This window comes from Montipora capricornis, chromosome 8 (assembly GCF_036669925.1).
Source record: "Montipora capricornis isolate CH-2021 chromosome 8, ASM3666992v2, whole genome shotgun sequence".
NCBI classification, from domain to species: Eukaryota; Metazoa; Cnidaria; class Anthozoa; order Scleractinia; family Acroporidae; genus Montipora; species Montipora capricornis.
The window spans coordinates 52,056,708-52,080,670 of record NC_090890.1 but is presented as its reverse complement, the minus strand read 5'-3'; the positions used below and the strand labels follow the sequence as shown (position 1 = coordinate 52,080,670).

Below are 23,963 nucleotides of genomic sequence, written 5' to 3'. Positions count from 1 at the left end.
GTCCGCCCACCCAAACTTTGTCAGCGTTGAACTGATTCCCTCTGCTTTAGCCAGTGCAGCAGCACCTGAGTCACCGATTTTATTCTGAGACAAAGTCAACTTTGTCAGCGTTGAATTGACTTCCACTGCTTTAGCCAGTGCAGCAGCACCTGACTCACCGATTTCATTCCAAGACAAATTCAACACTGCCAGCGTTGAATTGATTTCCACTGCTTTAGCCAGTGCAGCAGCACCTGTGTCACCAATTTTACTGCCAGACAAATTCAACTTTGTCACCGTTGAGTTTGCTGCCATTGCCTGAGCCAGTATAGGAGCGCTGTCAACTATCTGGTTATAATACGAAATACACTGAATTTCAAGAAGCGAACCAAGAGAACGCGCCAATTCTTTTCCAAAGGTACCCTGTTCTTTTCCACTTTCCTTGATACAATTCAACGCAGTCCGTAGGTTGTCATCACTTTCCACCTCATTTGATTGGTTGATTTGACTTGCTATACTTGCCATAAGTGCCATGGCTTTTGTCTCGCACTGTTGAGCCAAGATACCACAGGTAAACATGAGCACCTGTTGAAACTCCTTAAAATATCTTGTGTCAGCAAGTAAGCCATCAGGACTAATTTCCTCGTTGACAAGCTGGCAACTGAGATAAAATGCAGCAAAGAACTCCTGAAAGCTCTTGTGGAGAAACCCATAGCACCAGCTCGGTCTTCGTTTGCTGCGTCCAGCCTGAGCCGACAGAAATCCCAATTCAGGTATTAAGTTGCCAGTACCATTTCGGAATGCACTGTCGTCGAAATACATCTCATCATTGAGCAAGCCATTCCACGCTATAGAACCAAGATGCTTTAATTCAGCGTGGTATAATTGTGTTAGGTCTTCGTCTGTTTTTGGTAATTCTTTCTTTTTCCTATACCTTCTCAGCACACACTGCACTATTTCGTGGTAAAGCAGAGTTTTACCTTCCGGCAAGTCTCCTTGGAAGTCTTCGCAAAGGAGGCAAAGAAGGGCTGTATTTAATGGATTTGCAGTTAGTCCGCTAAGGCTTGCGTCTGTGCCCAGCTTGTCCAAGAGCTTTTTCGCCAGATGCTCATCGGTTTTGAAATATCTTCGGATAAAACCTTCAGCAGCGGCTTCAGTAAATCCTTCGACCTCTAGCAGGGTGTGACAGCATTTCCGTACTTTTATCCCAGCTTCGTGGCGAGCTGTAACCACTAAGTAACAGTTTGGAAGCATTCTCCCTTTAATGATTTCTTTATACAAGGGTAAATAATCGCTTGGCAACTCATCCAATCCATCAAGTACCAGCAAAACCTTTGACTGATGGTCCCGAACGAAGGTAAAGAACTTCTCTCTTTCTTCTTTTTTTATATCTTTCGGTAAAAGCTGGTCATCAATAGCCTCCCATAAGTCAGAGGAAATGTCACTACATTTCAACAACAGCAACACTTGGAAATCAGGAAACGAATCTTCAGCTTTACAGTTCTTGGCCCAGTCGTAAGCAACCTTGTTACAATAGGTTGTCTTTCCCATGCCTGGTTGTCCTTCAATCAAAACTCTTTTGGGTTGTGAATGTTCCTCGTGTGGTTTGAAGATTTCCAACATGTTCACAATGGAGTCAGTCTTTACCCCTCGTTGTTTTTTCCTGCTGACCATTTTAAGCCTGGTAAAAATGTTGTCAAGATGGAATCCAAACTCTTCGCACCACGGGAATGGTGAAAGCCATCCTTCACGATCTTTGTACAGTTCTCGAATAACGTCGACAAAGTCAGCCACTGGCCCAAAAGCATCTGAAAGAGAGAAACGCATTACTTGAAAATAAAAACGCCGTTGTTCTCCCAGCATTGAATACTTGACAATGATGCTTACGCCTTAGTTGTATTAAGGTCGACTGTACTTATAACTGATTGTCAAATATGTGATAATCATATATAAATTGAACTTCGGGTTGTGACGGCTCTAAGTGCTTTTGGATGCCTTCAATAACCGCAGGACCACCTGGACCCATCACATAGAACATGTTAGTTGTTTCTTATTATTGTTACTTCACAAGAAGGAGCCCTGAGAAAGCAATCGATGAGTGTATACTGAAGAAATACAGTTGCTTTGCGGAGATAAAACGGCGCTGCGTTATTTGATATTTTCCAACTCGTGAATGGCTTTAGCCATATCTCCGCTCGTATTTTGGGTCTTATGAAAAGTGATTGCCTCTCTTTTGAACGTCAGCCGGTTGTGGTTAGTTTTTATTTTTATTTTTTTCAAACACGCGACGATTTAGGCCAATTGTAAGTACGAAACAGTTCACAGCAGATTAACTTAATTCAGTTGACAAAAACACATCAACAATGCACGAGTCACTGGCTAGTTCTGAATTGTGCAGCAACAAAAGCACACAGTCGAGGTTCAGGGGAATAATTTGCAAAATGTAAAATATTCCCCTGAACCTCGACTTTGGTCTTTTGTTGCAGCACAATTCAGCGCAGGCTTTTAAACAACTTTGATTTCCTATATTAGTGGACCGCCAAAAACGAGTTCTGGTAAAGTAATTACTGGTATAGGGATTGCGAATGAAATGTGATTTCTTTGTAATTTACTAGTACAACGGTCGGCAGGCGTGATGTAATGGTGGCTCCATAATGTACTCTGGCTGCAGCGTTCTGTACTCGTTGAAGTGTACTTATATGATATTTGGGAAGGCTGTAAAGTACGCTATTACAATAATGGAGTCTGGACGTAACGAAAGCATGAGCTCTTATTTTAAGGCAATCCTGTGAAAGGTATTTAGAAATTCTACGGATATTGTGACTATGGTAAAAAGCGGTCTTGCAAACTTGATTTCTGTGAGAATCCATACTAATCGAATTGTCAAATATCGATCCCAAATTCCTTACGGTAACCGACGGATCAATCGTGTGATCACCTCCATGAAGTACTGATGGACTTAATTTATCTAACTGCTGACGAGTTCCACTAACTAAAAATTCAGTTTTATCATCATTGAGCAACAGCCGACCTTCAATAAGCCAGCTCCTTATATCTTTAATGCAATCCTCCATTGCGCGAATGGCCTCATCCTGGGCGTTAACATCATCAAGCTTGAAACTAACGTATATCTTGGTATCATCAGCGTAACAATGAGCCACTGGGAGATGACGTTCGATAACCTTGAACAGCGTAGAAGTATACGTCAATAGTTGAGGACCTAAACGGGACCCCTGAGGTACACCACAGTTAAGACGGTGTTGATTAGACAGAGAGCCATCAATACAGACTTGTTGGCATTAATTAGAAAGATATGAACGAAACCACTCGAGCGTAACGCCGCGCATCGCAATGACCTTGCCAAATCTCTCCAACAGAATGTCGTGATTCATCACTTTCAGCAAGGCTGTTTCCGTACTGTGGTGTTGGGCGGTACGATGGCTGGAGCTCAGGATATAATGAGTTCATAGTCATGTGACTATGCATTTATTGGAAAACGGCCTTCTCTGTAAGCTTAGAAATATACTGCAAATTACTTACAGGGCGATAGTTCTTCAGCAATAATTCAAGACCAGGCTTCCTAAGTAACGGAGAGACCAGCGCACATTTCCATTGAACAGCAAATACACCTGACTGTAGCGAAAAGTTAGTTCACGATTCATAACCTCGCTTAAAAAGAAATGTTTTAAGTTTGCGTTTGAAATCATCAATTGAGTTTGCAGCAGGGATGGCACTAGGATTTTTCAATCTGGGTCCTGGGACCCGCATGTCCGGCCAAATTGGGGTCCCAAGCATTTTTTGGGGGTCCCAAAATCTTGGTGATCCTCTGCGAGAAAAAGAGTATGTTTTAAATTATGAGAAAAAGAGAGTAACGAACTTGGAATTAATATTGACGCATATGCATAGGACCGGCCGACAAAGGCTTTTTCTAGAGCCGTTACATTCATTCCTGGACAAGATCTCTGTTAATGAAAGAGCACCCTTTCCAAGGGTTTACGCATCACTGGTTTCCTCTCTTAGGAGCAACGAACAGTGACGTCTTTTGCTATATATTTGCATTCAGTGACTTGCAGAGTATATTCTTCTGAAGAAGACCGCAGAAGGGGGTCGAAAATTTAGTTTTAACCTTTTTAGATGTTTTAAACCCCATTTCTTAGAAATTATGATCACAGATCGCTCCAACAGTTTTACAAACAACAGAATATAATGACAAATCAGAGCGAGTTGTGTGAGTTATTTAAGTCAGTGCCTTGCGTCCTGGGACGCATTAAAATTTCGATGATGCATTTTTTTGATTTTATTTGCGCAAAAATGCACGATTTCTGCGTTAACGCGATCCCTGTTGCAGATTTAATGTCCTCAGGTAAGTTATTCCAAAGTTCCAGAGCAGCAACAGAGAAAGCTCGTTAAGATTAAAATAGGGTTTAACTAATAAATTTATATTAGAGGATCTATGATTGCGGCTGGGTGTATACAATTGAAGGAGTTCTTGTATAAAGATTGGATCTCGATCATGTAGTACTTTATAAGTAATTAACATTATTTTAAATTCAATACGAAAGGAGACAGGGGGCCAATGAAGATCCCTCAGGACTGGAGTAATATGGCAGAATCTTGGACACTGGTTGACAAGGCGAGCGGCAGAATTTTGAACATGTTGAAGCTTCCGAATAAGATACGATGGCAGGCCGTACAATAAAGAATTACAATAATCAAGTTTAGAAACTACGAAGGCATGGATAATAATTTTTGCAGCGCCATAAGTAAGAAATTTGCGTATGAAACCAATATTACGAAGATGGACAAAGGACGATTGACAGACTGCATTAACATGAGGTACCATACAAAGGGACTGATCAAAGATGACTCCAATATTGCGTGCATTGGAAGAGCAGCATACAGTCTCATCACATATATTAACAGAAGATAGTGGTGGCCGAGGTCGCTAGGAAGAAGATATTACAAGAACTTTGGACTTGTCTTTATTTAGTTTCAGCTTGTTGAAAATCATCCATGCGTCCATGTCCTGAACACAGTTTACCAATTTGGCGTTACTCAGATTCATATCAGAAAGAGACGACGTCCTAAACGTAATATATAGCTGAATGTCATCAGCATAAAAGTGATAGAACATTTGATGACGTCGTGCAATCTCGCCAAGAGGGGATGTGTACATTGAATATAACAACGGGCCAAGAACGGATCCCTGCGGTACACCAAACTCGAGAACATGAGAGGCAGACCACGCACCATTAACATGCACAAACTGTGTACGATCAGAAAGATATGATCGAAACCATTCCAATACAGTTCCAGTAATTCCAAAGCGATTGGACAGTCGCGAGAGGAGGATACGATGATCAACAGTATCAAATGCAGCCGAAAGATCAAGTAGTACTAGGATAACTGAATTATGTTGATCTATTGCCATGGCTATGTCATTGTGGACTCTAATAAGAGCTGTCTCTGTACTATGGTTCCTCTTATAGGCTGATTGATATGTTTCACCAAGGTCATTAAGAAACGGTCCAGATAAGAACGATAGCAACAACGGCAACGAACATGTTGGAATTCAATTGGTATGCAAAAAGGTGATAACTTTTCTATTGTCTGTACTTACTTCTGATTGGCTTAAACAGCAAAAGTTAACAAAACTTCATAAAAGCAGTATTATATTCATCCTTACTTTCCAACCATCTTCCATCTTTCATCGGGTCTCAGTTTAAATGAATTCCACAGAAATCGTATGTGGGGAACATGTAAAATTGTAAACGTTTCTTGGCTTTTGTTTTCAAATCTTGTGATTGTGATTGTGAAAAACACAAAAAAACACCCTTTCAAAGTGGGCTGTAAATGAATTTTATTGCGTTAACTGCCTTCCTGTAGGTTTATGCATTCTCTGTGTAAAAATGATAACATTCCTATGTGGGGAAAGCCCCGTTGCCGCATAACAAAGGAAATTGCTATCCACCTTACGCAGATCATTACTTAATATCTAAGTGTTGAATCAGCTGTTTAGCAACACATTTTTCAATAGTTTTGGATATGAAACGAAGATTAGAAATAGGCCTATAGTTCTTGAAGTCGTTCGAATCCAGAGAGGGCTTTTTGAGCAATGGCTTAACTATAGCTTGTTTAAGTATTCCAGGCATCCGACCAGTTTCCAAGGAAAGATTAACAATCTTATGTATTACTGGGAGAATAGAAGGAAACAGACATTTAAGTACATGACCAAGAACAGGATCTAAATCACAGGTCTTGGGAGTAGTTGAGCCGATGATACTCAAGAGTTCATCCGGTGGAACAGTCGAAAACATGTTCAGTTGACAGCCAGTAGTACCGTTATCTACAGTAGTATCCAAAGGTGGGACTTGATCAAGGTCACCACGGATTCTTCTGATCTTGTCACCAAAGAATAGAACAAAATCATCAGCCAAAGAAGACGAAGAATCATGCCTTGGGTACTCCACCTCATGACGTCGATGAAGTAGTTTACTAAAAACTGCAAAAAGCGATCTCATGTTAGCCCGATTCTCAGGATCGGATCGGATAGTATAGGATCCAGTCAGCATAGGATCCAGTAAAGATGATTTTTTGGGTGTGGTCTCAATGAGTTTTCGTACATCAGATAGACTGAGTATATTAAACTTCTCAAGAGACGGTACATCACGAACGCGCTCGTTGGCAATGCAGAGAAGAGGGGTACACACCATGTTGTCGAGTTTGGTCTGTATAGCGTCAATCTCCTGAATCAAGAAGTCAAAAAATTTGTTAGCAAGAGCAATCTTATCATCAAATTGAGGGTACTCCACCACGTTCTCTCTCCCAAGCAGTTTTATTAGCAAACACAGGTTTCTCCAGGAGTAGACTGCAATGGATATAGCTCGATGATCTGAAATAGCAGGATCACAAACCCTTATATTTTGTACAAGAGAGTCATCACATCTAGTGATAACAAGGTCATGGGTGTGGCCATCCTTGTGTGTAATGCCTCTAACATGCTGTTTAAGATCAAACGTTCCAAGGATATTAGCAAACCGTCTAGCATACTAGTCATTTGGATCATCAACATGAAAGTTGACATCACCAATGAACATTATAGGGCCTGGGTGATCAGCTAGGGTGGTCTCCAGTAGCCGGGAGAAGTGTTCGTAAAACAGCGCATAAGTTGACTCAGGTGGCCGATAGATGACAAACACACGTAAATTAACACTACTTCAAAACCGCACGTCCATGAGTGTAAAAGTCTTACGTGTTTCACAGATGATACTGTTAATCTGAAGAGTACCTCTGAATTGTACACCAACAGTCTCACTCCTCCCACACCTCTAGGATTGTGAAGGAATCTCTATCCAGTAGCACACAGGATACCCATATTCACTACATTGTAGTAATCATCATGAAACCATGTTTCACCTAGTGCCAAAACATCAATATCATGATCAACAGTGAACAATTTAATCACCATTGCTTTATTATACCAGCGGATGTAACTTTGAAATAAGAAAGGCAAAAACAGATCACGCTCTTTATTCCAGAACTATTGTTGACGCGACAGACCGAAACAAGCAAACGCGAATGATTGTTTTGTGTAATGTGTTCCCTATTACACAATCTAACTGGGATGGAATGGAAAGAATTTCTCGATTTTTTATCGTTGACGCAATTGGAACAAACATTATTGACGGCTGACAAATCAATCCCACAGGCTGTCGGTCTCTGGACATGATGATAAATTGTAGATCTTACTTGAATTCGCTGGACGTCAGTAGAATCAGGCCCAGGTTGTGGATGGACATAGCCACTGCGCTAGATAGAAAGAGCCATGAAGTTGGAAGTCGCATCTGAGTTAGAATAGTTATAAATGGGACCATTTGACCTCCTACTTTTTGAACAATGGCCTAGGCCTTTCTCCCCTCAGGATGCAAAGGTGTTGAACACCACTGTTGGTATGCCAATAGCGGGCAGTGGCAAGGGCCAATAAGGTGACTACCTTCAGTGTCAATTCCTTCAGTTTACGTGATGAATAAAGCGAGATGGATTTCAGGTAAACCGTGACCCCAACGCCAGCATTCCAGGTCGTGCAGTGTTTAGATTGAGGAGGCCTTCCCATGAACGCTCCCTTCATAAACCCTGACAGCAAGTGATGCGTTGCAATCGTGCGACCAGTGACTAATTCAATAGAGGCAGACAATGCTGACCAGGAGGTGTCAAGTGTGCCGTACGTTTTGCTGTCAACGTAAACCCAGTAGGAAAAATTCAGGTAATCCTCTACAGGGGCTTAAAACACATCCGGTGATTTCAGACTGCAACAGCTACACAATGCACACCTAGCTGGATTGCACTGTTTCTCTGTGCCTGTAGACCAGGCTTGGCTGATAACTTCCGTAGACCAAGCTGAGATTTCTTGACCGTTGAACTGTTCCCTGCTACTGTCCAGGAGTCCAACTGAAGTTGATCTCGTAGTGGAAGTAATCGATTTTTTGTGACGCTGGATTAGTTGGTTCAGCCTTCCCGGAAGCAGAATCAGGCAGGTGATTCACATTCCTAACATTGCCGGGTACCATGACTGGGAAGGCCACAAAGGCGTGATCATCAGTGAACATGGAATGTTGTCCCTCCTTTGCATGCACTGGGCCTCTGGGAATCAGGAATACCCAATAAGTAAGTGAGTAAGCCACGAAAAAACGGCAGGATGGACTCAACTCAATTCTGTCGTTGAAATGACGCAAACTCAAGTCCACTCTACTATTATTCAGGCCTGGTATGTGCACTGCAGAGAGTAGGATGTCCTTGAAATACAGCAGTGCTTTATCTCTCGAGCCAAATTGTTAACATTCCGACATCAGATTGGATTAAAACACACTGATCCGAGGGAAGAATGCGTTGCGTTGGAGCATTTCTTACCTCGGGATTGTCTCTTATCCGAGACGATAACCCTTTATGGTCAGTAAACTCCGGGGATCAGATGTGATCTTGGACCATTCATCAACTTTGAAGGCTAAATTGCCAGCTAGTGTATTATTAGTATTATTGTCAGTGGCACTTACAACGGCCACTTGTCTTTGTGAGAATCTTGTGTTTTGGTTTGGAATTTGCTCGTTTGACAAGCAGCACCGTGGACTGTACCACCCCTAGTTGCCCCAAGCAGCTGAGCTCAGGTATCTTTTGTATTAAAAATTATCCTTTGGCGTGTAGTCAACGCATCTGCATTTGTGCTTTTCGCCACTCTGTTTTGTCTTATAATCTTTATAGCTATTTTGTTAGCCTTAGAGATGTCGTCCAGATTCTTAGACAGATCGTCGACCAAAAGGAGCTCCGAAATTGAAGTCGACGATGCACACAAGGACTTGAAACCCTTTTGATCAACTCCGGTGTCAGACATTCTCAACTCTTCAATAACGCTTGGAAGCCAGCATTGCGATGACAGAGATGACGTTGAACAGAGGACCCGGACCCAGAAGATCTTTGGGGTCTAGGGGTTCCTTCTTTGAAGGCGACAAGAACCTGAGCAGTCTTCTCAATGGACTTTTGGTTCCTGAAGCCCTAGGGGGGCAATTTGTTCCAAAGTGATGTATCCACGTGAGGATCAACATATATCATTTCGTAATTCTCAGGTGACTGCATTCTCTACTCTATCGGTTTTGAGGTAAATGACTTTTTCTATTCGCTTAGCTAGAAAACCTAGCACTTTTGGACGTTTCGTCTCACTCACATCACAAATGGACAGTGGGAAGTCACTCTCTTCAGAATTTCATTTGCATAACAATGCCTCTTTGAAACAAAGGTAAATTGAACAGGTGCAAGGAAGTATGCAAAATAAGGGAAGAATGTGGATGGTGAAAGAGAATTGAACATATAAGCCTCAGGAACAGTTAGGGTTAAGAGTATAGTTCAAGCTGTTACTGCGCATGTACATGTGGCTACTTGTTTAGCATCGATACATCGTTCTTTGTCGAAACACAACTTTGCCATTTGCGTCTTCTCGACTCATGGATGGTTCTGTTTCAGTGCAGATGTCTGGTGTAGCCATCCTTCATGGCTATCAAATTCGGATATACATGTACTACATAATAATATCTTTAAGCACCAATGGCAACTCAAATTTCTTCTCATAATAAATTCAAATACCTCACATTTTAAGCAAATTACCAACTGCTGATTTTATATGTGGATAGCAAAAATTTGGACAGATTCCTACAACCACTACAGAGTCTTTAAATTTTGGTAAGCCAGAAAATGGTACTCAGTACTGTACTTGAAAGAGACTCCCATCCAATATTTGAATTTCAGACAACTTGTGAATACAAGTATCAATAATACAGCTGTACCTTGTTCCTGATCACTGTGTGTGCTTGTTCCCGCTTCTGCCTGGTCAGGATCTACTGGAAAACAAACAACATAATCTCCTGTCAGGCTGAAAAAAATCCTAATGCAAAACATGTAAAATTGCTCCGAGACAATGAAAAGCCAATGATTTTCTCTTAGGTAGAAAGGTTACATCTCACACTTGCAAAGTGCGTTTGTTCATTTTTTAAAACTAAAGTCACGTTATTTTGTAAAACTATGATTGTGATCAAGATATCCACAATGAATCAGTAAATAGAGAAAAAAATTACCAGAATGTTCACGGTTCGTTTTCTTGCCCCGGTACATTTGCAAAAACGTTTTCCACAGAACATCCTTTACTGACTTCTGACCTTGCCTCTTAGACATCTTCTATCACCACTGTACAAAGAAACAGAATTTCAGTGAGACAGGGGTCAGTGTTTTGCTCAGATGATGTACATGTAAAACCAAGATTAATCAGCATCTCGACCATTCATCAGATTACCCCGTTCACCTATAGCTCAAGCTGGGAGGGCAATTTTAAAATGCTTTTTCTTTTTAATTGAGAACTATGGGATTAGGTGACGTGAGGTGGGAGAAGAGGTAAGAACCAGCCCAGTGCTCAGGAGTACCAATGGCAGTAAGGTTCAGCGCATGCACTCCTCCCACCAAGGGACTGACTGGAAAATCAGCTGTCACACTTACTTCCACTCCAAAGGTACACTACAGGGAAAAAAGGAAGGGTAGAGTAAAAGGTGCGAAAGAAACATGCAGGCAATAAGAATGGGCGACATTAAGCAGATTTCGTGATAGTTTTCAGGGAGTGCACGTACACAAGGTTTTGAAGTGGGCCACAACTGAGCCATTGGGCTGGATTTTGATCTGGGCCAAATAAAGTAAAGCAACCATATTTAACGTCGATAACTCGTAACAGTAATTCAACTGACAAACCTGAGATGCGCTCATTTTACTCCCCCCTCGCCCTCAATGCTCCGTTTTACGGCATTTAAAGCTACTTAAGCTACACAGAACGGAAAGAAGTCGAAACAAGGATGTGAGAACCGGGAATCGAACTCAGGACCTCTTGCACCAAGGCCGCAAACTAACCGACTGTGCCATCCTCGCTCCTTAAAAATGCAATTGAGCCACAAGGTTTTTGAAAAGCAGAGCCATTCCAAGTTATATTTGGGACTTCAGATCCAACTACACGTATTAGTGCCACAAGAAGAACATTTTCAAAACAAGGCCAAAGGACAGATTTTTCATGTTTATAGAAAATAACTTTACGGCTGTAGGCTTGTAATACAAGACTGAAGGACTAGGACTCTCAGAATTTATTAGCTAGCTAAACCTAGGGTTCAACACCCCTTTCGCCAAAGGCATACCCTGGGTATTTAACTCTTTCTCTTCCCAGAGGTTGTAAAGTTGGTGTTGTGGGTTTCAGTGCCTGCACCCAATTGGGGAATGATAGAAAGACTTCGAGCCAAGGACAGCAATGAAAAGTGAGTAATTTCCTCACTGAATTTAGCTTTCTAAATTGTCTTTATACCTATTCCAACCACGTCGTTTAAAGTATAGGTGAAGTTCCTCAAACTTGCACATACAGGCCCCCTACACATTACTAGGGAAATTAGATTCTGAAAACCCAGAATATTTTCTCATGGGGGATCTAAATTGTGATTTGCAATCCAAAGGCAATGTTAATGTGAAAGCTCTTCTAAACATAACAGACATTTATGGATTGGAGCAACTCATTAACGAACCAACCCGAATTACACCTACTACAAGTACTTTAATTGATCTGATTTTCACAAATCGGCCAGAGAATGTGTATTGTTCGGGGGTGTCTCATCTCGCCATAAGTGACCACAGTTTAGTTTATGCATATCGAAAAATTTTAATTCCCACTTTCTCCAAAGGAGTTAACTTGATAACATATAGACAGTTTAAACATATTAATAGCGCAAATTTTTATGCGGATATTTTAGCCCAACCTTGGGATGACATAAAGCAATTGTATGATCCTAATGATATGTGGAAGAGGTGGAAGGAATTATTTCTAAACGTGTGTGAAAAGCACGCACCGATGAAGACCAAACGGACACGAGATTCTAAATCCCCATGGATAACCGCTATTTTGAAAAAGCGGATGAATTTCAGAGACCGCCTCAAAAGAAAGATCCATTTATTTGGAACCAATTTCGAACGGTTAAAAATCAAGTGAACTGGGAAATTAATAGCGCGAAAAAAGCTTATTATGAAAATGCCTTCAACAATTGTCGTGGGGATCCAAGGTAAACATGGAAAGCAATCAATGAATTGACCTGGCGTAAGTCCAACAAAACCCTTATTAATGAGATGGAATATTATGGGGTAAATTCTGGAGATCATACAGATATAGCAGAAATGCTAAACTCCTTTTTCACAGAAATTGGGCCAAGCCTTAGTGGCTTGATACAGTAGATCACGATATTTTGTTACGAAAATTGCAATACTATGGGATTTGTTGGACCAGCCATCAATGGTTTGCTTCTTATTTAGATAATCGAACACAGATTTGTCATCTAAATTCTTGTAAGTCAACTCCAAAATGTCTAAGATGTGGTGTTCCCCAGGGAACAATTTTGGGACCTCTTCTGTTTTTGATATATATATATTAATGACTTACCCCATTGTCTGCCATATTCGGAACCCAGAATGTACGCAGCCTGACACTTGGCAGTACTGATATTAAGCATATAAATTATTGCCTTAATCACGACATGAGTAGTGTGTACGAATGGCTCTTTGCTAACAACCGCACTCTAAATATGACAAAATCTGAGTTTATTCTTACTGCATCAAGGCAGAAGTTATCACAATTTACGGAAAGTCCCTCTCTTACTATAAACGAAAACGCAATAGAACAAGTAACCTCCGCTAAATCCCTTGCACTTTATGTCGATCAAAATATAAACTGGGAGTGTCATATTGAAAATATCTCTAAGAAGATAGCTTGTGCCATTGGTGCAATTAAACGAATTCGGCATCTCACTCCATTTAATGTTCTAATTAAAGTTTATAATAGCCTTATTCAGCCACATTTTGATTATTGCAGTGTAGTGTGGGGAAACTGTAACAAAGGCCTTTCTGAAAAACTGCAAAGGCTTCAAAATCGGGCAGCTCGCATCCTAATGTCTGCCAGCTATGATAGTAAGTTGGATGATTTGTTCCGGGCACTAGGGTGGCGAAGACTCTACTATCAAAGATTGGAACAGAAGTATATCATAATGTATAAATTAAACATTACATTGTTTGACACCTGATTATCTGAGATCAAGATTTGTATATCGTGACAACGTGAGTGCTTATCGTTTAAGGAATACCGAAAATAAATTAGTTCTTCCTCAACCCCGAACTGATTATCTCAAGAGACGTTTTTTGTACAGTGGCGCTCAGTTGTGGCACAGCCTACCTGTAGACCTAAGACAAGCGTCTTCACTGACCGATTTCAAATCTAAGCTAAGTCGTCACAGTTTAACGTAATATCTTAATTTTAAGTAAATTTTAGACACGGCCTCCTTGAAAAGCAGAATTTTTATTTATTTCTTTTATTTGAATTGTCATTATTAAATTTTATTGTAGTTAGGTAGATAGATATACTACTATAGATAATGAACTAAATCAACTAATGGAAACACCGTGTATAAATAAAGTTATCTTATCTTATCTTATCTTATCCCTGCAGGGCTCAAATATGCCTTCCTTAAGCCCTTTATACATGCATCTATGGCTGGGAGAAGAAAGAATACTAAAAGAAGCTTTATTCTGACGAAATACTAGGATTATCCTTCTTACGAAAAATCCATAATCTTCACCGCAGTGAACATATCATTTTTATCTTTTTTCACATGTGAGGATATGGGTGTGGTCATGGTAACTAAAATGATTATGTAATAAAAAGCGAGCTTCCCCTTCATTGTAAGATGCTCTTGTGCTGTAATACAGTTCGTATCTACTACATAAACATTTTTTTTCATGATTTGTTTTTCATAACTTTCATATCTTGTTTCACATTACTCAACATGCGTGTTTTAGCGTTTGGTGACAACTTTTTCAATATTTCGAAAATGAATAAAACTAGTTGTTTTTAATCTGGACATTTCATCAATATCTATGTAATAAAAAAGAATATTACATGGTCACTTGGGGATACAATATCCTGTCATACTGACAGTTCCTCTCATGAGTGAGGACAGGGAACGAGTGAGAGATACTGAAGCAGCGGGCTCATAGCGACTGTTGGGGGGTCAAACTGTCACGTGCCAAACAACTGTTGTGGCAAAAACTGATTGTACTGATCGATTACAGTCAGGTATCACAGAAACCAGCTGTGATTGACGATGATTTAATTTGACGATAATCGAACGTAAACAAGTACAATGTGGTGAATAAACTAATTATTAATAAAAGATGCTGCAATACAAAGACGAGAAAATCAAGTATCAACCAATAAGTAGCACGCAATCCAATCGTAGTTACATTCCTACTAAGTTTACAAGTGTCAAACCCTACGAAATGCGACAATGGCAAACATGGAAAATTAAAATACACGATTAACAAACTAAACAATTTAAGCAACAGTTTGAGTAACCCTGCGATGGACTAGCATCCCATCCAGGGGGCAGTAAAAAATACTCTAGTCGCTTCATGCTACGGAAACCGAGGATAGGCTCCAGCGTGTTGGGACACTGGCTGCGAAACGCTTACCTTGAGTAACTTGAGATTGTAAGGTACAATTTGGCAATGCTCGTAGGAGCGCCAATGCCAGCACCTGACATGAAAAAGGGGTTTAATATCATGAAACTAGAGAAATCTGTAGGTTTCGTTAAATACATTATACAAAAAACCTAAAATATCCTTGTCGAAGGGATTGTAAAACGTTATAACCAACAAAAAAACAATTGTCGTAACAAAACAGGGAGGGCGTTGTCGCACACTGTTATAGAGTAGCTCTCAAATCGGAGAAAAGTAAACCAACACACCAGTTCCCGCTTGTACTCTAAATAACCAAGGGTAACCAAACTGAATCTGTCAATTATACAACTATGATCACAAAACTGAAAACCTAAGGGAGCGATCATTTATTAGAGAGGAAGGTGGGGGTGGGGTGGTGCATTTTAATTTTCCTATATATAATTTCCCGGGGGCCTGTTCTTGCCACTGCATAACATAGTGTGGCCCCCCTTTGAGTCTGTACATGAAACAAGATGACCCGCCCTCAACAACAGAAACAGTTTTAATACAACGTAAATAAAACTCACCGAACTATTCAAAGAAAATAGCGACTAGCCCTCCTCCCAGATCTAGTCAGGGTTGTCACTGTGATCTGAATATCATCCCCTTCCTCATCATTTTGATAATAAATTAATAATATTTGATTTGTTGTTGATTCCTTCAGTGTTGTTTCGTTTTTGTGGAACGGAAACTGGAATAGACACAAATAAATGGCCTCTCAGAAATGGTTGCACATTTTTAGGCAGGCCCCCATTTTCAGGTGCACAAAAAGGTACATGTATGACCCCCCACCTCATTTGCACCAGCCTATTCTCTCTCTCCCCCCCCCCCCCCCCTTCCTCCCTCTAATAAATGACGGGTCTCTAAGCATGCTACTGATATTATATGTCTGGATGAGCAACGTTTCAAACACACGTCATCGTTAAAGCAAATGTGATTGGTAAATTGAAAATAAAAAACTGAAACAGGAAAGCTTTGATACAGTTACTATCAGCAATCGAGGATAAAATTAGTATTCCCGCGGGGCCATGTAATTTCCTCTATAAGCTTGAATAGAGAAAAATCCAAGAATTCAAAGGTGAGTCTACAATAACCAGTGGTCTGCTACTGCATTACTGTAGCCTTACAGTCATCTAATTTGAATTATTACATGTAATGGTGTTACCCAAAATAGTCCACTTGTTTGCACTGCAGTCCGACCCGCACTCATGCAGTTAGTCATTTATGTGATAAGGGCATATTTTACATGGCAAGTCCTCAGTTAAGGGGTTTGGGATTCTGCAATAATACCAGGTGCCTACAGTGTACAAAGTTTGGTTTTTAAGCCAAAGCACTCACTTTAGAGATTAAATTTTAGAGCTCATTTGGTTGATATAAAAGCATATTTTTAATAGCTACCAATAAGTTAAGAGTTTGAAACACTGTAAACCATGGCTAATAATTGCCCGGGACTGCAGAACCGTGGTGGCAGTTATTTGTGACCCTCTCGCTTCAAGATGATCCATTCAGAATGTATTCTAATCCTCCATTGTGTTACTGTTGAACTGCAGTGGCAGCCACTTGTATCTGTTTCACTTTATCTAGTCATGCATAATCATCGACTGCGTAACTGGAAGACTGCAGTGGCATAAATATATCACTCCTAAATTTTACAAGTCATGTCTAATCCTCGGCTATGGGTCTGTGAGACGGCGGTGACAACAAATCACAAGTCGTATTTATTTTGAACGGTGGCGGAATTGTGACATGCATGTTTGAATTTTCTTTTCGGGAACATAAAAAAATTATAGAAACTTTGATGGTGGCATGTGCTTGAGAATGCTTTAAATAAGGTCTTCACAGCCTGCTTGTGTGATGCCTTTAGCAAATACTTTGAATTACCGCACTTTTTTTTTTTTAACAGTCTGAGTATTCTACGGCTAAAAATACCGCTTAAAGAAACTATGAACTATGAGTTGAACACAAGTCGAAGTCCGGAGCGGCAGACCCACACATGAATGGGGCAGCCATGCTTGTCATCTTGGTTAGGAGTGTAAAGTTCGGATTTTGGTTTCATTTAGGGTGTTCTTGGCAAAACGCCATCATATATAGCAGTGAAGGTTTCGTTTAGGGTTGCACACGAAGAAATATATATAAATAAAACATGTAATATAGATTTTGCCAAGCCTATAAAAGCGGAACTCCCTGGTACGTTATTTATTCTTACTGCCTGTAGGCTTAGTGAAAATTAAAGGTTTTCGAATTGTTCGCGTTTTGTTGTTTCCGGTAACTGCTTAATTACTTAAATTACTTTCCTTGCTGTCTTCTATAGAAAAACTCATTGCCTAACTAGTGAATTCCACGGTAAATTTCACGCCAAAAAACTGACATTGCATGAATCATGAAGTGATGAGTGCGATATCGGTTTTTCGAGTAAAATTTACTTTGGAATTCATCAGTTTGGCAATGAATTTTCTTGAATCGCATGAGTTTTAAAAGAAAACAAGCACACCCTCAGCGAGCAAGTGGAAAGGAGAAAGGCCATTTCGGAGTCAACTACCAGCAAATAGGAATCACGCTAAAATTAAGAAACCGTCAGGAAACTTTGTCAGTTCAAGGTCAAAAAAGAGTTTTACTGATGTTCTTTATTCCACTTTATCTCTGAAAACGAGATCATTCACATTTTGATGTATTTCATTGAAACATGCCAGTTTGACCTGGAACAAGAATCGGCAAAATACGGCAATGCAACCAAGAAAGGACAATGAAACTTCAAACAAGATCCGTTCCAACAAATTACCTTTAGGTGCTTTAAACGAACTTCTGAAAACACAAGCTATGGAGATCTCTCCCTAATTTTTCGAGAACTCATTGCGATTACGTGTTCATAACATAAGGGGGCAATTTTCTTGTCACTGTCGAGGCAGATCGAAAAACAGTTGGGCAAACGCACTTTTTTGCTCACATTTTAGAGCAAAATAAACAACTTAATCATTTCTTTATGTCCAAGAGAGTACAGAATTGTTATTTAATTCCAGTTGAGAATAAAAATTTGAGTTTCATTCCTGAACAAATGAAAAAACTATTAAACCACTTTTTAAAAATATGCATCCGTAAAAATAACAAACGGGGTAGTGCCCAAGGAAAGAATTTGTGGAGTAACTTCTTCCACTAAGTTTGAGTTATTACTGTATTCTGTTTTGGTGTTGTCGTTCTCTCTCTATCCTTTCATTTCTGTTCTAGTCATAGGTCCTCCAAGCATCATGCAACCTTATCAGAGCTTCTAAAGATCTAGATATGCCAAAAATCGCAATACAGAAATAAAAGCAGCTCTAAACAAATTTAAAATAAACACTGAGCTTCAAGTGTATATCCCTCCGATGCTTGACTTGAATCGATGATGTCATGGCTATAATACCAAAATTTCTTGCATCGATGGGTTACCACATTTTCTTAACTATGGTGTTCCGCGCGCGGAGCTCCGCTAATACGTTTTTGTCTCCTTTTTGTCTCTTTTAGGGGTAACAAAAAACTTGGGCATAGCCAGATTGGTCTCCTTTATGGGTTAATTCAAAATTTCCGAGAAGCATCCCTGCCCATTCATCCCCCACTACTCTGTTGGTTCAAATGCTTTTTTGACTGACCGCAAAAAAAACGTTGCTTTTTTGGGGAACTTTCTCATCTCGGTCTTGCGTAATGTCGGGGGTCCCACAGGGCACGATCTTGGGCCAAATTTAATTATTTTGTTTCTAATTTATGCTAATGAGAATTATATCTTCTAATATCTCCTCTTCTTTGAGAATATTTGCAGATGACTCAAAAATATACAGACAGCTGTCACACAAGGGACACTGAAGTTCTACAACCTGATGTAAATCTGATGTACAATCTGATGTACATGTATCCTGGGCATCTAAATGGCAACTGCGCTATAAATCCGACATGTGCAAAGTAATACGTATAACGCACAAACAAGATCTTTTCCTCCCCATATATTCATTGGATAGAGGCTTAAAACCGGGAAGTGCGTTAGTATGTCCTCCCAGATATGTAGAGGGGCTTGCCATGTGATTGACATAAAGGTCGATAAAAAGTAATACTGATAGTGTGTCATCACAAAAACGAGTCAAGTTGAATTGTTTCAAAATTGGTTAGGAATACCCTTTCACCTTAGCACAGACTCCCACTGACAGCGTTTTCTTGTTTTTTCTTTCTGAGTCTCCTATTATAAACAGAAAAGAGAGAGAGGATTACCTACAATCGTTAAGGGGGTGTCTCTTAACTACAGAAAGACAAAGGTTGCTAAGGAATCTTTTTAGTCAAGAGCCCTACAAAAAAGTTGCATAGATGGTTCTTTGAACTAACTTTTCATTGGAAATGTGGCATCACTTCAATCACAAGGCACATGTGCAACTAGTCCCAGTCCTCTGCCGTGTGTTTCAGTGATAAATAATTATGTCAAAACTCTCAGGAAACGAAAGGAACAGCCGGTCTTTTTTCACCTGATGGGAACCGTCCCGTCATTTTTCGTAGACTGTAGCATGGAATTTGTATTTGGCCAAAAAATGGAACGGATATTTTAAAAATTGTATCAAAGGAGGGCCTTATGGCATCATAATTATTTCAGAACTAGTGTTTCTTTGAAAATCCGTGCTGCAAATTTTGTGTTAGAATCTTTTCATACTCTTGCGTTGAAAATTATTTGTGAAAAACATAGTTAACTCGCTGAGCTGAGTGTTTAGGCATTTTCTGATTTGGTCACGTGGTTTACCAAATATGGGAGTCGAACCGAACAAAGAAATGCTAATTATAAAATAATTGGGATAGTATGCGCAATATTCGTCAATAGCTGTGTTAAGATTAGAATATGTAAACACTGCTGTAACATCAAAACGAATTTTCATTGGTTAGGTGTTGTCAGACGTGTGTTTTGATTGGCTGGTCGGAAACAAATCTTTACCATCCTTGTTCGTTTAGAACACCAAAAAATACCGTATTAAATCCTCAGTCCACGTATTCTGATTCCAGAATAGGGTCAATCGAACACACTCTAAGTACAGCTTTGTAATTATTTCTTTATGGTCGTGTGAAGGACTGCCTGCTCAATTTATGAATTCAACAGATGGTCACAGATGGTTTCCAGTGTCGGGTTTCCTTTTAAGCACGGCGAAAAAAGCCCGCGTTCACATATATTTTACTTCAATTTATACATCGGTGAAACATCCAAACAAAGTGTAATGTCTTCTGACGAATCACATTCTTATCCTGTAGTAACGCAGCAAACACATTCCATACCTTGTTTAGCGTCCTCTACTGTGGGCTTTAACTTTGCCTTTTTCGAGGTAGAAAGTTGAATCGGTTTTCACAGTGATCAAGAGGGATTGGACAGGATCTCTTCCTGAGACACAAAGGAATTCAACTCATAACATTGTTTGAGTATAGATTGTTTCAAGGAATAACTAAAGTAGCCTGCTATGGACAAAACGCGTATGCGCTGTCATTGGAGTTTTAACGGTAAACGATGTTTTGTGATTCTTACCTAAAAGGATACGTATAGAATACGTGCCTTATTGAGTTCAAACAGACTTAAAAGTAATTCTTCCAAAACGTAAAATTGGTTCAGTGGTTAACTCTGTTAATACACCCACAACTTTAATTTTAATCTGGGAAAAGTCACGAGATCAATTAGGAAAACATGAAGTTGTAATTTTCTTTCCTAGTCGTCACGCCTTATGTGAAATAAATTAAGCAACTGAAAAACTAGTCAATACTCTGTGGTAAACAGGCAAAAGTAGATTAAAGAGAAAAAGCAAACAGGCAATGCTTGATAAATAGATAATAATATCGGTTCGTATGACAAGGTTGGTATGTATGACTTGTAAAAGAAAAATTAATTCAGTTTGTAAGTCTCACGCAAAATTGCTCAAAAGGCTTTCATATGAATCACAGAGTCCTTACCAGCTTCGCAAAGATTATCCGACTTCTTAGACCTTCATTATAATTATCGTCTGAAGTTGTGCGGTATATTTAACTGATCAGGCTATATCGCAAGGAAGAGGTTTAAATCAAATGCCCTCTTTAAGTATTCATCGAAAGCTCAATCACGTTAACTGATTCCTTCTAATCTCAAAATCAAGATAAGTATTTGTTTTTACTTGGCTAAAATTAACATCGATCACAAACCCTGACATTAAAGCAACCAGGAGGTCCAGCTTCGTGATGAAATGGTCCCACCAGTAATAGACCGATTCGGGTAACTCAATGTTGTACCCAGTTTGCATTTGCATGATAATGTTCGTTCACATTTAAATGATATGGAAATACTTGGAAAAAAAAAAAACATCTTATTCCCAAGGGATTTGAATTGGGTACATCATTGAGTTCAAAGCCGAATTGGTCTTTAGACCTTACTCGCTTGTGAATTTTGTTTTCCCAGTCCAGATCATATGACGATACTAAGGAGATTTGGTCCTCCGATTTGTTCATTGAAAAGAGTGCAAGCAGACATTCATGCTTGCATGCACCCTTTTTAATGAACAGGACAAAGGATCAAGTCTCCTGAGTATTATTACATGATCTGTATTGGGAAAACAAAATGTACAAACGCTAATAAGGTCTACTGCCGGAATGATCAGTCAACTTGTAATCTTTTATTAGGCAAAAAAAGTTTTCTTTTAAGAATCGATTTTGCAAAACATTTTAATGAAACATTAACGATAAAGAAAATACTATTATGACGTTTCGATGCAACATTATCAAATGTAAAGGAAAGAAGACAAAAGTTCAGAGTTGGTGTACGTATTAGAGTTTAAAAAACTTCAGTTGCGAAGTAAAGGAATGAGTCCGGCTGCTTGCCCCACTACTTTGGCAATTTGCTTCTTCCTTGATTATAAAGAATTGAGTGTTTGTGAATGTTTACAATGATACCGGCACAAAAAAATTGGTTGTCAGGACAAAGAAAAAATCCATTTATATATGGGCATGGTCGCGTTTGATCAGTTTGGTTTCCAGGAGCATGTTTCGGCTAATTTTATCTTTTGCTGCATTAATATTAGAAGCTCATTGTTCCTAATGATTTATCGAGAGTTTCTAAAAAGGCAGGAAGATATGTTTTTGGAAAACATGGAACACATTCGAATTGATCAAAAGCAAATTCTTAATCCTATATGGGCCAACACTTATCAAGGAAAGGAAAAAAGATTGGGGATACACATCGCAAATCTACTGCGAAGCCATTGGCGGACAAGCAATGTTAAACCGAACGAAACTAACCAGCTTCGTTTGACTGGTTCCCACGGAAGTAATGAAACTTGTCAGGCCGCTTAAATTGTTTGTATTATCAACAAAACGACACAGTCTGATCATTATTCTAATCAACTTGTTAGAGCTGTCTACTCACAACAGGGTTTTCGAGGAGTGTCCACTGTACAGGACTCTAACAAAAAACACGATCCTCAGGCTTTTAAACTTGGCGGTGGATTGGATGGCTTCATCGATATATTTAATTTGATAAAGTATACGCATTTTAACAAAGTGAACAAGTGTATCCAGTACATTCACTGTCTGGTTGCCTTTCTTATTACTATGAAGAGACAGTGAATCGGCTACACTTACATTTCACTACGTTATCCTTATAATAAATCGATGCGGAAAGGGACAGTATTGACTAGAATATCCCTGCATCATCATTAAAATCGCAGAGAAATATTAGAATACTACATATTCCTTGTTAAGTCAGACGCATCATATTTGGGTTCCACTCGAATTATGCAGACTACTCTGATGACTGCTCGACTGGTTTTCAAGGTCGGCTTCCCTTTGAAACGACAAATTTTCTTTATTTCTATTGATATTGGTGAAAAGTGAATCATCGAAACGAAGTGAATTATGTGCTGACGAATCACATTCGTAACTCAAAAATCCCATACCTTGTTTCGCGTGCACCTTTCTGTTTTAAACCTTTTCCAAGGTAGAAATTTTCATCCGTATATCCAGCGATCTAGAAGGATTGCACAGGATCTGTTCTTGAGACAAAAAGGAATACAACATAAATTTTAAATGCAAAAGTCATTAAAATGTTTGCGGATGAACTGTGTGAAAGAATAAGTTAAATTGAACGAGAAGCCTGCAATTGCAAAGGACAAAAAGCATCTCCGCTGTTCTTTAGCGCTAAAACAGTAAACGATGCTTTGTAACTCTTAAATGCATAATACCATATGGATAGAATACATACATGAGTTTTGAACATACTTGAAACCTAAACCTTTCCCAAACTTTAAGTTACTTCAATGATTGCCTACTCTGTTACACCCACAATTAACTTATGGTTTGGGAAAAATCAGGAGATAAATTAGGAAAACAGGAAGTTATAATTTTCTTTCCCAAGCGTAACGCGTTATGAGATGCATAACATGCTGCAGATAAACAGCAATCGAGCAGTTAGAGAAGCTAAAATCTGGTCCATTTTCTGTGATATTAAGGGCAAGCGTGGATTAAAGAGTAAAATGCTTTCAGTAAACCACTGTCAATCTGCGTTAGTCAAGGACAAGTCTTCAAAACGTTTTCATATGGATCATAGTATCCTCACCGTGCAGCATCTAAATTATCAGAGTTCCCAGACCTTTTTTCATAATTATAGTCTAAAATTGTGAAGCAAGCACTAAATCCAAGCACTAAGGCTAACATGAGCCCGCCGTTATTAAAAATTTATTAAGTCAACTGGGAAGCTTTTATATATCTGACCAAAAACACTTCTGTGCTCTCGGTTAACTATAAGAAGTGTCACTCATCCAGTCCATTCGCGGGAAAGTTGTGTTGTGTTGTCATGTTCAGTCGTTTTCTCTTCGCTATTCGGAAGGCGCGAGGTTTCGTACGTTCGATTCAGTGGTGTTTTGGAAAGG

The 23,963-nt window shown here is 39.5% G+C and overlaps 1 protein-coding gene across 5 annotated transcripts in view; it reads right to left on the bottom strand.

The window, feature by feature from the left end:
* The window catches only part of LOC138013500 (NLR family CARD domain-containing protein 3-like), a 52,204-nt gene that overhangs the window by 2,033 nt on the left and 26,208 nt on the right, over positions 1-23,963 (bottom strand). The window contains exons 5-12 of one of the 5 annotated variants that reach the window (XM_068860578.1): positions 22,992-23,087; positions 20,359-20,461; positions 19,233-19,285; positions 15,612-15,775; positions 15,058-15,121; positions 10,599-10,707; positions 10,311-10,364; positions 66-1,787 (exon numbers count right to left, since the gene is read on the bottom strand). In XM_068860578.1, coding sequence (XP_068716679.1) covers positions 66-1,787; positions 10,311-10,364; positions 10,599-10,695 — 1,873 coding nt within the window. In that variant the 5' untranslated portion in view covers positions 10,696-10,707; positions 15,058-15,121; positions 15,612-15,775; ... (1 more) ...; positions 20,359-20,461; positions 22,992-23,087. The remainder of the gene's footprint in view (positions 1-65; positions 1,788-10,310; positions 10,365-10,598; positions 10,708-15,057; positions 15,122-15,611; positions 15,776-19,232; positions 19,286-20,358; positions 20,462-22,991; positions 23,088-23,963) is intronic. The other 4 variants (XM_068860580.1, XM_068860582.1, XM_068860581.1 and 1 more) reach the window with 4 other exon arrangements.